This window comes from Plodia interpunctella, chromosome 19 (genome assembly GCF_027563975.2).
Source record: "Plodia interpunctella isolate USDA-ARS_2022_Savannah chromosome 19, ilPloInte3.2, whole genome shotgun sequence".
Lineage (NCBI taxonomy): Eukaryota > Metazoa > Arthropoda > Insecta > Lepidoptera > Pyralidae > Plodia > Plodia interpunctella.
In genome coordinates this window covers 1,503,616-1,518,319 of record NC_071312.1, presented here as the reverse complement: position 1 = coordinate 1,518,319, position 14,704 = coordinate 1,503,616, and the positions used below count along the sequence as shown (strand labels likewise).

The 14,704-nt window shown below is 36.6% G+C and overlaps 1 protein-coding gene across 2 annotated transcripts in view; it reads right to left on the bottom strand.

Annotated features, from left to right (window-relative positions):
- Nucleotides 1-1,312: 1,312 nt before the first annotated feature.
- Nucleotides 1,313-14,704, bottom strand: part of LOC128678336 (hemicentin-2-like) — a 118,939-nt gene continuing 105,547 nt past the window's right edge. The window contains exons 12-19 of one of the 2 annotated variants that reach the window (XM_053759797.1): nucleotides 13,879-14,040; nucleotides 13,064-13,198; nucleotides 7,511-7,684; nucleotides 6,875-7,024; nucleotides 6,575-6,680; nucleotides 5,953-6,095; nucleotides 5,253-5,365; nucleotides 1,313-2,477 (exon numbers count right to left, since the gene is read on the bottom strand). In XM_053759797.1, coding sequence (XP_053615772.1) covers nucleotides 2,463-2,477; nucleotides 5,253-5,365; nucleotides 5,953-6,095; nucleotides 6,575-6,680; nucleotides 6,875-7,024; nucleotides 7,511-7,684; nucleotides 13,064-13,198; nucleotides 13,879-14,040 — 998 coding nt within the window. In that variant the 3' untranslated portion in view covers nucleotides 1,313-2,462. The remainder of the gene's footprint in view (nucleotides 2,478-5,252; nucleotides 5,366-5,952; nucleotides 6,096-6,574; nucleotides 6,681-6,874; nucleotides 7,025-7,510; nucleotides 7,685-13,063; nucleotides 13,199-13,878; nucleotides 14,041-14,704) is intronic. The other variant, XM_053759798.1, reaches the window with a different exon arrangement.

The following is a 14,704-nucleotide window of genomic DNA, read 5'->3' as shown; positions in this document are numbered from 1 at the left end:
CACACGTCTGGAGCCACGTACGTCTCATTTCCCGGTGGAATGAAACAGTTTTAAAATGTTGTTTACAACATTTTATTAACAATCACAAATAAAAAAAATGTGTCAATGTGAATCCAAAGCGAGAAAAGTCGCTTTACAAAAAGAAAACTTCTTTGAAATGTTAAGATTCCTTCTAAGTTTCAGGGTTTTGCAGCTGGGAGAGAGAAACGTATATTATATCAGTATATGTGCGGTATCGTGTATCTTGAAGGACAACTCAATAGGTTTGGCACGCTCCTTGCATCCGTGAAATCTATTGGCCCGCGGGGATGCGGCTCAAACCGATTGGATAGCGTGCGATTATACCTCTAATAACATGCCATATCAAATATACAGGTTACGTATTGATCTGTTTAACTAATGTATCTCAAAATCAAATCATTTATTCAGAAATTAGGCCTTCACATTGCACTTTTTCACGTCATATTCTAAATTAAATTATATTTACCAAAGCTACAAACTACTAGCATTAAGGAACGGCCACTGCTGAGAAGAAATGCTGAAAGAAACAAATTAAAACAGTGTTGGTCCCTATTATGCCAGAAGGGCTTAATATTTTTTAAATATAAAAATTTTTATCAGTAATATAACAATGTAAGTACACAATAAAGTACACGGTCAATATATATATATATATATATATATATATATATATATATATCTTATAGGAGATGTATTATATTTGATTATGATTCGCACGTTGATAATGCAATGCAAAATGCCAAGTTTATATGTTATCGTAAATTTGAATCTTCTCATTCGTAAAAATTTACGTAACCATGAGTGCTTGAGACGAAAATGACATTTTTATATGAATGCGCTACGTAACCTCGGTGGCGCATTGGTAAAGTGCTTGCCCCTGAACCGAGAGGTCTCGGGTTCGATCCCCGGTCGGGTCATGATGGAAAATGATCTTTTTCTGATTGGCCCGGGTCTTTGATGTTTATCTATGTATGTATTTGTTATAAAATACACAAGTCTCGAACTTACTTTGGGGCTAGCTCAATCTGTGTGATTTGTCCTAATATTTATTTATTTAGTTCTCAAGTGTGTAAGTATGTAATGTAAAGCTTTTTTTGTTATCAGAGAGATCTTATTGCATTCAAGACTCAGGAAAATCATGTCGAGTAAACCATTGAGGAGTTCCCTCGTCTGGAGCCGCTCTTGGGCGCACTATTAGGTCATGCTTGTGTCATATGTTTTGGCTTCTATGATGCCATGAAGCCAAAAATAAGCGTAAAAGACAAAACAAAATCAAATTTCCATTAAAGAATCAACGTTTATTTTATTAATAATATAATTTACATTAAAATATCATACAATGTTTATTTTCTATGATACAAATTTCAGTACATTTAGATTATGTCATTAAGGCGTGTTGTATGCGATCTTTTTATATATATTTATTATACCATTTAACAATTTGATGCCAAAGTAGCCTGTTAGTAGCCTTATTGATATAATCTTAAAATAAACTTTTAGAAAAAGCTTGAGCTTCCAGCTTTTATACTTTATCATTATTTTTAATGTCTTCTATAATATAATTTAGGCATTTAACAGTATATGTACAGTATAGATCTGAAATTGTAACAAAATTTATATATTTTCATTTAATTAAATTATATATAACATTTTTATGCACTAAAAAAAAATGGGACGCAATATTTTTTGTAAAGCTTTCATTAAAAAAAATATGTAAACTGTATGGTGTTAAATTTTTTCATAGCCTATAGATATACATAGTGTCCAATATTGATTTTTTTTTCTTCTGTAATACATTACATAATTTTACATCGAGTTAATTAATTTAGTAAAATTAAATTGAAGTCATTAAAAAATTTAGTATTTTTTTCAATTTTTAAAGAATATTTGCTAGTAAACAATAAAATACTAAATATATCCACTCAATTTCATTTCTTAACTGATATGGAAGAATGTCACCTATAGTATGTTTCTAACGAGGTCGAAAAATCGGCCGGTGTATATATTCTCGTCTCGCTCGCACAAATTCGTTGACAGCAATTGTAAGTATGATTTATACAGTGATATGTTTTTCTATGATTCGGAAATGTTCTAAAGTGTTCTATATTTGAAATGTATGACCAAACTAGTGAGACGACTGTTTTTATTTGTCACATATTCATTTATTTCCTCTAATACATAAAAGTTTATCAGGGAAATTATATGCTAGGAGTAATTTAACTGCAAATAATAATAAAAAAAGGATTTTTTATCACCTCTCTCTCTCTCTCTCTCGGCCTAGGATCCGTCGTATTTTTGATCATCATAATTTTCAAAAACATCATTTGAGGTTATTTTTCCGTTTATAAAGAAACAGACTGTACATTCGAATACTTAAACATACATTGTTGGCATGGGGGAATTTACAATAATATCGTATTTACACCGTCCAGATCTTTCTGCTATCTCTGCGGCATCTGAAAGGAAAATTTCAATTATTTATGAAGCACAAATTAAAATTAATACATTTCCATTTTGTGAATTGGAATCGTTTCGCACAAATAACCCGAGGTAGCGAACATGAATTAGAATTTCGTCTTATTTTTGTTAATGCGTTATTATTATAATTAATTATAATTAATTAAAGTTGTGTATATTTCACATTTAAGCTGGTGGGTTCTAATCTGAGTACATATATCTTACACAGTTAGAGATCAACTATTTCGATATTCGACGATTGATTTAAGACTATTAGTCATTCCGTCTGTAAATATTTTGAAAGTTTATAAAGTTCCCGTTGGCTTCTACGATTGGCCCCATATTGTGATAGTCAAACATCATCATCAGCAACACATTGAAATGTCAAATTATACAACAATATCAAAATCAAAAGCAAAAAAGGAACATTTAAGCAATCAAATCGTCTATGTATACCAAACTACATTTCACAATTTCGGACATTGTATTCTAATTTAATTTATTGTAATGTAGCTGATTATACACACACTTTATTTATTGTTTAAATTAACTAATTTATTTATAGAATTAAAATCCACTTTCACAGTAGTGTGAAGGCTCATTATGAAATGGACTATGCAATAAAAAAGTAAATTTTCTCGTCAAACAAGCTATAGGTAGGTACTTATTACGATGGGTGTCGAATATAAAAATCTTAACTCTGTTATTCTATAAACTAATATAAAACTCTTGCGTTACTGATTGATTGACTGACAGACAACACAGCCTAAACTACTGGGCGTAGAAAGCTGAAATTTAATGTGTTTAGATGCTAAGAAGGAATTTCCTGAAATTCCTACGTGATTTTTACTCACATACGAAGTTGTGGGCGAAAGCTAGTGGCATATAAAATCTTAAATTACCACCATAGATGGTCGAAGCTTGGGATACAAGGGGAATGAACAAAGTTTGAGTAAATATGCTCTTTGATATTACATGTTTGTTGCAAGCGTATCCATCGGTGAGATCTTTGAAACGAATATGGAATATGGAATGTAGTCTTTGTTGAAATATACGGAAAAACTTATGGCGCAGAGTTCAGAAAATATTGAAGAATATAGTCTACTTATGTACAAAACTAGCTGCGCCCCGGGGCTTCGTTCCCGTGGGAATTTCGGGATAAATAATCCGTTATCGCCTTCACCGCTTGGAGGTGATACTCCCAGCTTATGTTATAAAACGGATTTGCATTATTTATTTTCTTTAAAGTTTTAAAATTTTAATATATTTTTTACTTTGTTTTTAATATTCTTTGGGACTTTTACAGATTTCTGGGATAGAGTTAATTTGTATCCAATTTCATTGAAATCGAACCAGTAGTTTGGTTTTTGGTTATACTACAATCTAGCAATTTACCAGGATTAAATGTATCTAAAATGTACCTATATATTGTATGAAATCAAATAAAAGTGGAATATCGAATATAGTCTCTAACATTCTTGGCATTATTAATGGAGTGGTTTGCCATTGCTTTCTCCGTTTCACACACAAGTTAATAATCAACCAGTGTGCAAGGTTTCCTCACGATGTTTTCCTTCACCGGAAGCAAGTGGTGGTCGATGAAAATTACTATACGAGTCAGATTTGTATACAAACACATGTCGCACGAGTAGGATTCGAACCTGGGACCTTTCGATCCACAGGCGGGCGTCTTAACCATTACACCACCACGGCTTCTTCACCGAATATAGTCTACTTATGTACAAATATGTACCACGAATTTATCCAATACTACACAAGATTGCTGACAGAAGCCATATGTTTTCTGAAAGCTGTCGTAATCAATCAATCAATACAATCGAATTCTACTCATATATTTTCTTTCTGACGACCTCGGTGGCGCAGTGGTAAAGTGCTTGCCTCTGAACTGAGAGGTCCCGGGTTCGATCCCCAGTCAGGCCATGATTTTTCATTCATTTTTCTGATTGGCCCGGGTTTTAGATGTTTATCTATATATACATATATTTGTTATAAAATATAGTACCGTTGAGTTAGTACATCCCATAACACAAGTCTCGAACTTACTTTGGGGCTAGCTTAATCTGTGTGATTTGTCCTAATATATTTATATTTATTTATATTTTATTAATTAAGTTTTGACGCGTGTGTTTGGTCAGTAACTGAGAATATTCGATATCACTTTCAGGTTTTTGATATAAAATAAATAGTTATCAACACATTTCATTATGGAGGCCTGAAAATTGAACAGATTAGTTGAGTTTTGAGTATAAATAAATTTCAGTAAAGATTTGCTCTGTTACTTATAAAAAAGATAATACGAGTATGTTTTTAACCCCCGATGCAAAAAGAGGGCCGTTATAAGTTTAACGCGTCTGTGTATCTCTCTGTGGCATCGTAGCTCTCAAACGGGTGAATCGATTTTCGTTTTTGTGTCACAGATAATTTATGCCGAGTGTTCTTAGCCATGTTTCATGAAAATCGGTTCAGAAGTTCAAAAGTTGTAGCGAAATGAATATTAAAAGTCGGGGGTCTTTTTTAAAATTTGTCTAACAAATAAACACATGCTCATCAGTTTTATCCATTTTTTCTGAAGGTCAGTGGGCGAAGGGTCACTAACCCCTCTGGTCACAATTTCTAAATTTACAGAAAATCACCGTCAAAGTCTGGATGCAAAATTGATTAAGTTGGAGCAAAACTTCGATTGCGTGAGAATCGCGCCCCTGGGTATGAGATTAGGTAAGTACCTTTATTTTGGTTCATATATAGGTACGTACCATTTCATTATCTGTGACGGGAGGGTTGTAGGATATGCCCTCCTTGCCTGCTTCTCTGATGGTGAAGGTCTTGTTGTCACTTGACTCCAGGACCACGCGAGGAGGCTCGCTGTCTGAACAAAACAATAACAGTCGAAGACATAATTCGATGGCAAATTTGAAATGGATACTATAAGTAGCTAACACGAATAGTATTTTACAGCTATTAGTAGCCTATATTTGACCTCGAGTAATACGAATCCAAACAAACTTACTTTCGCAATAATATTCGTTAGAATATTATTGCGAAAGTAAGTTTGTTTGTTTATTTGTTCGTTACCTCTTCGGGAATTATCTACAAGACCAATATTCTTGAAATTTTGCATACATGTAGTTTGAAGTGTGGAGATGGACATACGTTACCTTTCAACCCGAAAAAATAACTGTTCCCGTGGGAAAACCACGCTGGCGAAGCCGCGGGCAAAAGTTGATTAAATTTATCTATTCCCAACTTCATCAAAATTTGTCCAGCGGTTAAGTTGTGAAAGCGTCACAGACATACAGACTGTTTCAATGATTTTCTATTGGTCTATGTCCAGTTTGGACTCCAGTTCTGTCAGTCGCCATTCTGATTCTGAGCGCTATCTGCCTTTGCTGTGCTAACTTTATCTATAGCTAATCTTAGGGCTATGTTGAACTAAATGGTCTGTTATCATCTTACCAGGTTTAGGGTTGAGTATGTCAGGCTTGGTCTCCAGTTTGTCGGCAGGCGCTGGATACGCGATGAGGTACCTCCTGCCTTGTGCGTCCACTTGGACCACGCTCTGTGACGGCCTTTTGCTGGTTGACGAGTTATCGTTACGTCTACAAAAGGAATCTAGATTAGACTTCACGGTTTTAAGGAAACGTCTGTCATCTATATGCCAACTCTTCCCTTATGGCATGCGGACTCTCTGATAGTGTGTGAGACAGAGTTGTGGAGAAACCCTTATCTACTAATTCAAATTGATGATGTATAAATAAATGTAAGTATTTGTAAGTAAAGTGACTCAGAAAATTTAACAGATCATGTTCGTGCTTGTGCCAAGTTTCACAGATTGTTATAGGTGGGCAATATTAATGTAGTGGTTTCCAACGTCTCCCATTTCTTACATAAGCTAAAATCATCAACTAGGATGCAGGTTTCCTCACGATATTTTCTTTCACTGGAAGCAAGTCTATTAAATCTACTACATAAATTAGTCAGACAGGCACAAACTCATATGGCAAGTGTAGGCTTCGTACATGGGACCTTTCGGTTTCTAGGTGGGCGTCTCACCACTGGATCACTAGCACTTCCTTACCTCCTCAAAACAAGTGCAATGATGGCTCCAGCAGCGGTGATGACAGCTGCTAGACCGGCCAAGGCTGCGGCTGCTGGAAACCTGCTGCTTTCATGTTCTGTGCTCTCTGTGGAGAGAGAAATTTTCACTCTCTAGCTTTCAATCCAATTAACCTTTTAACGGTAGCAACAGCCGGCCAAGTTTTCACAAAGAAATAAACAGACAAAGATACACGTTAAACTAATATTTGCATCATGGGTACATTGCGATAATTTTGATTGATATTTAATGCTGTTAATATCAAGGTTATCGTCCACTCACCAACATGTTTAGCAGCATCTCTGAACACCAGCTCCCTCAGCAGTACAGGCTCGGAAGCTCCCTTGCTGTTCCTGGCTGTCACAGCGAGGATTTCGTCCTCCGACAGCGTCTCCAGGACTGACCAGCTCACGTTTAACCATACTGTCAGATCTGAAAAAATGACAGTCTTTAATACTGCTACCAATATGCGGTACGTATAAATATTTAAAGCCGGCTCCACACTGTCGTCGAACAGTTTGCCAAACGTTGCGAATTCGATATACATTGCTGGTTTTGCATTGCGATAGATAAAAGCACTCACACTAACTATGTATTGCTCACGCTTTCGCGTCGGCACGTGTCTAAGTTCGGCGACAGTGTCTACACTCTGCTGGCATAATAATGAAAACACGCAACGTGCGCTTCCAGCAGAAACAGTCAAAATGAAGTTAAGTAATGAAACATGATATACTTTTCATTGGAAGATGATAGATATAGTAAGAAATCATACTAAATGGTCTGTGAATTCATCGTACTACGAAGTGTTGGCCATACACGACAACATCGCGACAACACGCTTAAGAAACCACAACATAATACAGCTTCATTCTGATGTTGCAAGTACCTGACAAAGGGTTGTTAATGAGGTCTACTTACCAAGATATCCAGCGGAACTGTTGACGAGCACCCTGCTAGTGTCTCCGAGAGCGTCCAGTGTGAAGTGCTGACTCAACCCACCATCATAACCAGCTGTACACCGCACCGTGAGGTAAGCTTCGCTGTGACGGACGACGCGCGCGGTGGTGCAGTTGCGAGGGGGTGAGGGGCGGGCTGGTGGTAAAATAGACCAGTTTTATTGTCTTGTTTGTATATATATAATACCTATATTGTACAAAGAGCACATGAAGTCTAATGGGATAGACTGTGACTGGTCACAATCTATCTTATTAATATATACAGTATTTTGTTTAGAATAACCAGGATGTTTGGATGCCTTCCTGTTACTCTTTTACGTAAAACACACTATATACTTCTTCATAGTCGTATTTCTTCACGACTGAAGGTCGTGGTCTTTACGTGGGATGAAATACACACAAGAACTTTCTTTATCGGCGCTATTTTTTTATTTTTATTTTGTTTATTTACCAATAAAAAGTGCAAATAGTAATGTTTTCTAATTTTTTACCTTGGACCTTTCGATACACAGGCGGGCGTCTTAACCATTACACCACGACCACCACCCACTAGACATATTTCAATTAAGTTATAGAGTAAAGCATGAACTAGTAGCTCAGAGAATTGAATTTAATCTAATATTTAAACAACCGAAAAAACACAATTTTACTATTTCAAATTCCAATAGAGAACTAAAACTAATTCACTACTCCGTGCGCTTCAAAATTAAATTAAGACCAAAATTACCACAACTCGAGTCGTGGCTCGATATTAATCAAAATTCATCTGATACCGAATCAGATACGGGGACACGATCGTCTAAATCAATGTGTAAATTGATAATTTTCTTAATTAAAACATTCCAGATTTCAACGCTGGAGATTGGACACTGAGTAAATATGGTCGTCATGAGGATAGGTTTTATAGATAGGCACAGTCGTCGTTGTAGATTAAAATCAATTAAAATTGAACCGGAAACTTTTATGTTGAAATAGGTAATACAATAATGGTTACAATTTTTTAAGGTTTGTCTTGACATAGTTTTTTTTTGTACAATCGGAAATACAATTCGACATCTTAAAAGCTTTACATCACCACCGTTTCTGTATATATTCATAAACATTTCTTTGAAACTGGACTCTGTGCCGTATATTTACTCATGGTTCTATCGGAAAGCTGGTAGTAAAATACGACAGAAGTTGGTAGGAAAATCGTACCAATATGGAACGGTAACGAGCTAACTTGAGCAACTTACTTTCTTACTTAACCCATTTGGTTTTTGAAAGTACGACCCGTTTTTATAGGTGTAGTGAAGACATTCCTAACTTTATTTAGTTTTTTTTTTTTTTTAGTTCGTCGATATAGTACAAGTTTGAAGTACCTAGATTTTTATTTATGAGTTCAGACTTCATGAAATCGTTAAATTTTATAGTAAAATTACAGTGGAAGGACGGACCATGGATGCCGACGTTCTATGGCTGCGGTGGCAACCGGGAAAGCTGAGATTAGAGTGATTATGTAGATAGATATAATCACTAAAAATTTCTGTAATCACTTAGTGTCCTTTAACTCTTGGCACGTACAGTTGTCTCCATAAAACAGGGCATAAAAATGCTTTGGAGTAAAACGCGAAAATTACTAATTTTACAGTCAATGCCTGTTGTAATTTTCTGCGAAATTCTGTCTTGCTTTTTTGATTGGATTGGATAGCAATTTCAAGTAAAAATTATATATTACGAAAATGTTATGCTATGAATTAATAAATTGTCTCACTTCTATCTCTTACGTCAGCTTAATCTTCGGCTGTGACTCCCCAAAGAGCTATGATTTTACCTATGATTTTTCACCGGCACGATCAGTTTATCCCTTAGTCGAAAAAAGGTAGGGAGGATTTTACCTAGCAGTGAGACATACATACATAGTAGATACAGGATTACGTCTTTATGCCTTCCGGGGTACACACAGCTAAGTTCGGTAACTTTACCATAATGAGTTAGGGCACTGGGGGCAAGATATAGTTCATAGTTTGCGGTGAGACGCCACACTCGCAGAAGTTTAGCGAATTGTCTATGAAACCCCATCTGGTTAGACTGTCCCTGCACCGGTCATACTGAGTTCGCAATCGGTTGAACCGGTAGACCAAGGCAGGTCACCACCAGGTGACCGGGATGAAAGTGAGATTAATTGATAACATACATAATTAGAACATAGGGTTCTCCCAAAGACTAACAGAATGAAAGATTGAAAGTAGCTTGCGTCTTTGGGAGAGGCCTATGCCCAAAAGTGGACTTCTTGTGGCTGAGATAAAATAAAATAAATAAATATATTAGAACAAATCACACAGATTGAGCTAGCCCCAAAGTAAGTTCGAGACTTGTGTTATGGGATACTAACTCAACGATACTATATTTTATAAATAGATACATATATAAATAAACATCCAAGACCCGGGCCAATCAGAAAAAGATCATTTTCCATCATGACCCGACCGGGGATCGAACCCGGGACCTCTCGGTTCAGTGGCAAGAACTTTACCACTGCGCCACCGAGGTCGTCATGATGAGACCTCACACATGAGATGATGATGATATCATACGTAATTAGGAAAAATGTTACCAAGTGATCTATATCAGCTCAATTTGCAGAATACCTATTATGTGAAAATTTATCATTTTAAAACACGCGTTTGGAAACACGCGTCTTTTATTAATTTTTTTACTTAAATCAGTTTACAAATATCAACAGAAAATTAAGTTTAATTTTAAATATTCTGCTCGCGAGATTACATAACGACAATTAATAGGGCTGCCGGCTATCGATAAATCTTTATCGATAATATGCAATTGATGTACCCGATAAGCAGTAATTACTTTGTGAAGTTTACGCCTGATTTAGCGGTAAAATTTATTGTGAAATCGTGTTTATTAATTTGTGTAATAATTATGGTGTATCACATTAATTTTATTTCGCCATAGATTTCAAAGATTTTTTTAAAGTTTAAGACAAAATGACTGACAATGCATAATAATTATGTTGTTAGAGTCCAATGGTTAAGGTCGTCCATTTGTGATCGAAAGGCCCCAGGTTCTAATTTGTTTGTGAGTTGACTCTGATCTGATTCATATATAAGTATAGTATTTTTCATAGACCATCACTTCATTCCGGTGAAGGAAAATATTCTGAGGAAATTTGCATATTTGTTGAAAGTTTAGCTGACTAGTTCATATGCAACTAGGTGCTCACAAGATGTTGGTAGGTAGTAAAAGTCATGTCTTTAAACGATTTAAATAAATTCTGACACCAGCGTTAGTAAGAACACACTCGATAATAAAGGATATGAATTATTAAGAATATGAATAGCCTATCGGCAATAGGTACAACTCTTAAATTGTAAGAAATTCTATTATTGCTCGATTGCTGCTATTTGAAGGATTTCAAAATTGAACACCGACGTACCTAAGCCGCATGTTATCGACAGTTGGGCAATCGCAAATATCGACATCACATACTCGTGTGTTAACTACATCACTAGTTGCGTGTAAAGTGTACTCATTATTACAGCAAGTTGTTTGCTTTGTATCTGGGATTCAAATTCGCGATTGATTAACGACGGTGGCGTCGTGATGGGCGAGTCTTGCGGTATTCGCAGTTGTGCGGTTATAAATTACTAGCTGTTACCCGCAGATCCGGTCGCGCTCTATGTCATTAAATATATCTATTACAAAATTTGTTAAAATCGGCCCAACCATGAAAGCATGACATACAGACTTACGCCTAAACCGAATGAAATAAATAAATTTATAAAAAAATCATAATAAATTACACACCTATACCTACCTTTTGAATTATGATGTAATATGACGTATTCACAATAACACAACTAGTTGGTAATAGGATCGATATCTTTATAACTGAATAAACAAGGTTGTGTATCTAGGTACATTATATAGATTATTGTTCTCAATATAATGAGTACATTGTACGTAGGATTTGTCGTCACAACACAGAATCACTATATCTATAAAAAACATAATCTAAGCACAAAAAACAGACAGCGGGGAGCGATTTAGTTTTACATTATGTAGTGAAGTATGGACCTCAAATGGCACTGTTTTACTTACAGGGTAATAAGGAACATTTGTAGCATTTGACCTTTGGACATTGCTCTTATCATATTTCAGTTCTAGGCCAACAGGAAATTACTGGCTTTTAATCACTTTGGCGCGGTTAATTTGCCCCTGTCATGATATTTCGCACCCGGTAAAAAAAAAAAAAACTTAACATGTTGTTGGAAAAAAAATTTCGCTGTAACGGAGCTCAAACTTTCTTATTAACCTCCGTCGCAAAAAGAAGGGTGTTATAAGTTTGACCGCTAAGTGTGTCTGCCTGTCTGTGTACGTGGCACCGTAGCTAATCAACCGGTGAACCAATTTGGATGCGTTTTTTTTATTTGATATTATGTTTATGTTTAAAAAATATAAGTTAAAGAAACAGAAGACTAGATAATTATAAATAGACTTGATTTAAAAATCAAGAGCTTCCACAAATTTTTATCGTGTTTTATTATCAACTAGCTGCGCCCCGGGACTTCGCTACCGTGGGGATTTCGAGATAAAAAGTACTCGATGCGCTATTCCAGGTTATTTTCTACCCGTGTACCAAATTTCATAACCATTGGCCCAGTAGAGGTAACAAACAAACAAACTTAACTTTCGCATTTATAATATTCTTAATTGTAACGTTAGGAAGTTGGGATAGGGATATAGTTGGGATTGCTTAATACGTGTATTAAACGCGTACACTCTGGACGCTACGGGTCGTGTTACAGCGACCTGTGGTCACCGAGCGAAGTTTAACAGGTACGTGTGCGTTTAAGGGCTTATTTTTTTATAGAGTGTGATATTGTTATCTAACACTGGTGTCAGATTTCATTCATGTCGCCTAAAGGTATACGACATGACTTTTACGACTACCTATCGCCATATAGAAGAAGAAGTCGCATACACAACACACTAATATACAAGAAGTCGCATACACAACACACTAATATACTAAATAGTCAACTAGTGTGCAGGTTTCCTCACGATGTTTTCCTTCACCTTCATAACAGGTCGCCTATGAGATCTACACATGAGTGAGATTGGTTTACGCAAATTCACGGGGCACCAGTAGGATCCAAACGTGGGACCTTTCGGTTCACCAGCGGGTGTCTTGCCATCGCTTTAAGGGTTAGAATCTATCTCGTCTGCATGTTCCAGGCTTCGTTTGGGGTTGTGAAGCCGCGAAGCCCGGTTAGCGTAAAAAAGAACCTTAAAATTGTGTGTGATTTTACAACCTGCTTGACGTAACTCAAACAATATATAGTCAACTCTCCTTGGGAATTATATTGTTGCCATTCAGCAGCCTAGGCTGTGTTTCCCTCGGACGCCTCGTACGACACCCACGGGAGGATATGGAGTGGTCCTACTCTAGGGCGGAGGCACACTCCGCGCTTCAAGGGTTACGAGCGTGACAAGAAAAAGGAATAATTCTCACCAGCCGGTACTATTTGAAAGACGCATGGTCGTTTCTGTCTGCCCACAGTGTTGGTAGCCCTGCAGAGTAGTGCGCCGTAGTCTCTCTCACTCGCAGCACGGTACCTCAACTCGCTCGCTGTACCACCAGTGGACACTGGGAACAAAGGCTGACGTAAGTAAAATTTATTTTCTCCAGTTGGTACAATAAGTATGAATAACTGTAATTAATACAGGAGAATGGAGCCTGGAGAAGGCTAGGCCTGTATTACAGTCCTGTGCTTACTCTTCTTGATGCAAACACACGAGCTTACTTAAATGTCTAAGACATCATAAGTTTGTCTATATAAAATCTAACCCAATCATCATCAGGGTTTCCTTATGGATAAACCAACAGTACGCCAATAAAGTTTTATATTAAAATAACTTAACCGTGGCTTCGCCTGCGTAAATTTCCCGCGAGAATAGTTATTTTTCCGGGATGAAAGATTCACATAAAAACAAATTTACTTTCGCATTTATAATATTAGCGAAGACTTCATATGGGTTGTGTATTTTGCGTCCCGTTATCACCTTACCTTCCTTACTCTTACAAAGTCCCCTGCCGCGTCTGTCTGTCTGTTCGCGATAAACTCGGAAAACTATTACATGGATTTTCATGTGGTTTTCATTAATAGATGTGTGATTGAGGAAGATTTAGTTGTATACTTTATTATATTTTACCCGAACGAAGCCGGGACAAGAATTTTGTATTTTATACTGACGCTGACCTTCAGCTTTGCAGCGTCACAACCTTGGAAAATGAGAGATAGAAAGAGATTTGAATTTATTTCTTACCGTATCTGGCAGGAGAAACCTGGAAACTCTCGCCGCTGTTGTTGAACTGCCAATAAAAGGTGACGTCAGCGGGATCCGCGCTCACCGTGCAGCGCACGCGCAGCGGTTCGTCTAATCTTGCGCCGATCAGTAATGGCGTAGGCTGCGCGCACACTGGGGCATCTGGTAGTTGAAACATACTTTAATATATGAATTAGGATTTTTTATTTTTTTCTTATTTTGATCATGGCGACTTGAAACGAAACTTCAAATATGTTGTGCGTACTAGTGTGCTCGTTTGTGGCTTGTGTAGCCTAATTTTTGAACGCCCTTATACATATTACCTAACAGTGTAGACAGAGAAAGTCACTCATACAAGAACGATATGTATGTATTAGAAATAAATGAGACAGACAACGCTGACATCTTTTGACCTTCAATACGTGCCCGGCCCAATCTGTCACTTTGACATATTGGGTGGGGAAGTTGTATGGAAATATTCTAGGTCTCATTTGGTGACACTCGTCCATCGTCTATCCGTCTGGAATGATTACTCTTCTTGCCCGTTTAGTCTATTTTGAATATTTGGTCTATTTTCCCAAACTGTACATTTTTGAAGGGAAAAATTTCTTTAGCGGCGTTTTGCAGTTTTTGTGATGGGTAATAAATGTTAAACTTATGTCTACCATGAGTTACTGAAGAAAGAAAACTTATTAGAATACTACAGTAATTCATAGCGTACGCTAACAATTACACATGGCATGAATCGAATTGTTTCATGTATCGAAAATACGTAAGACGCAGAAATGCACAACGTTAATATTCAAGTTTCCAGTTCTGCCGGCAC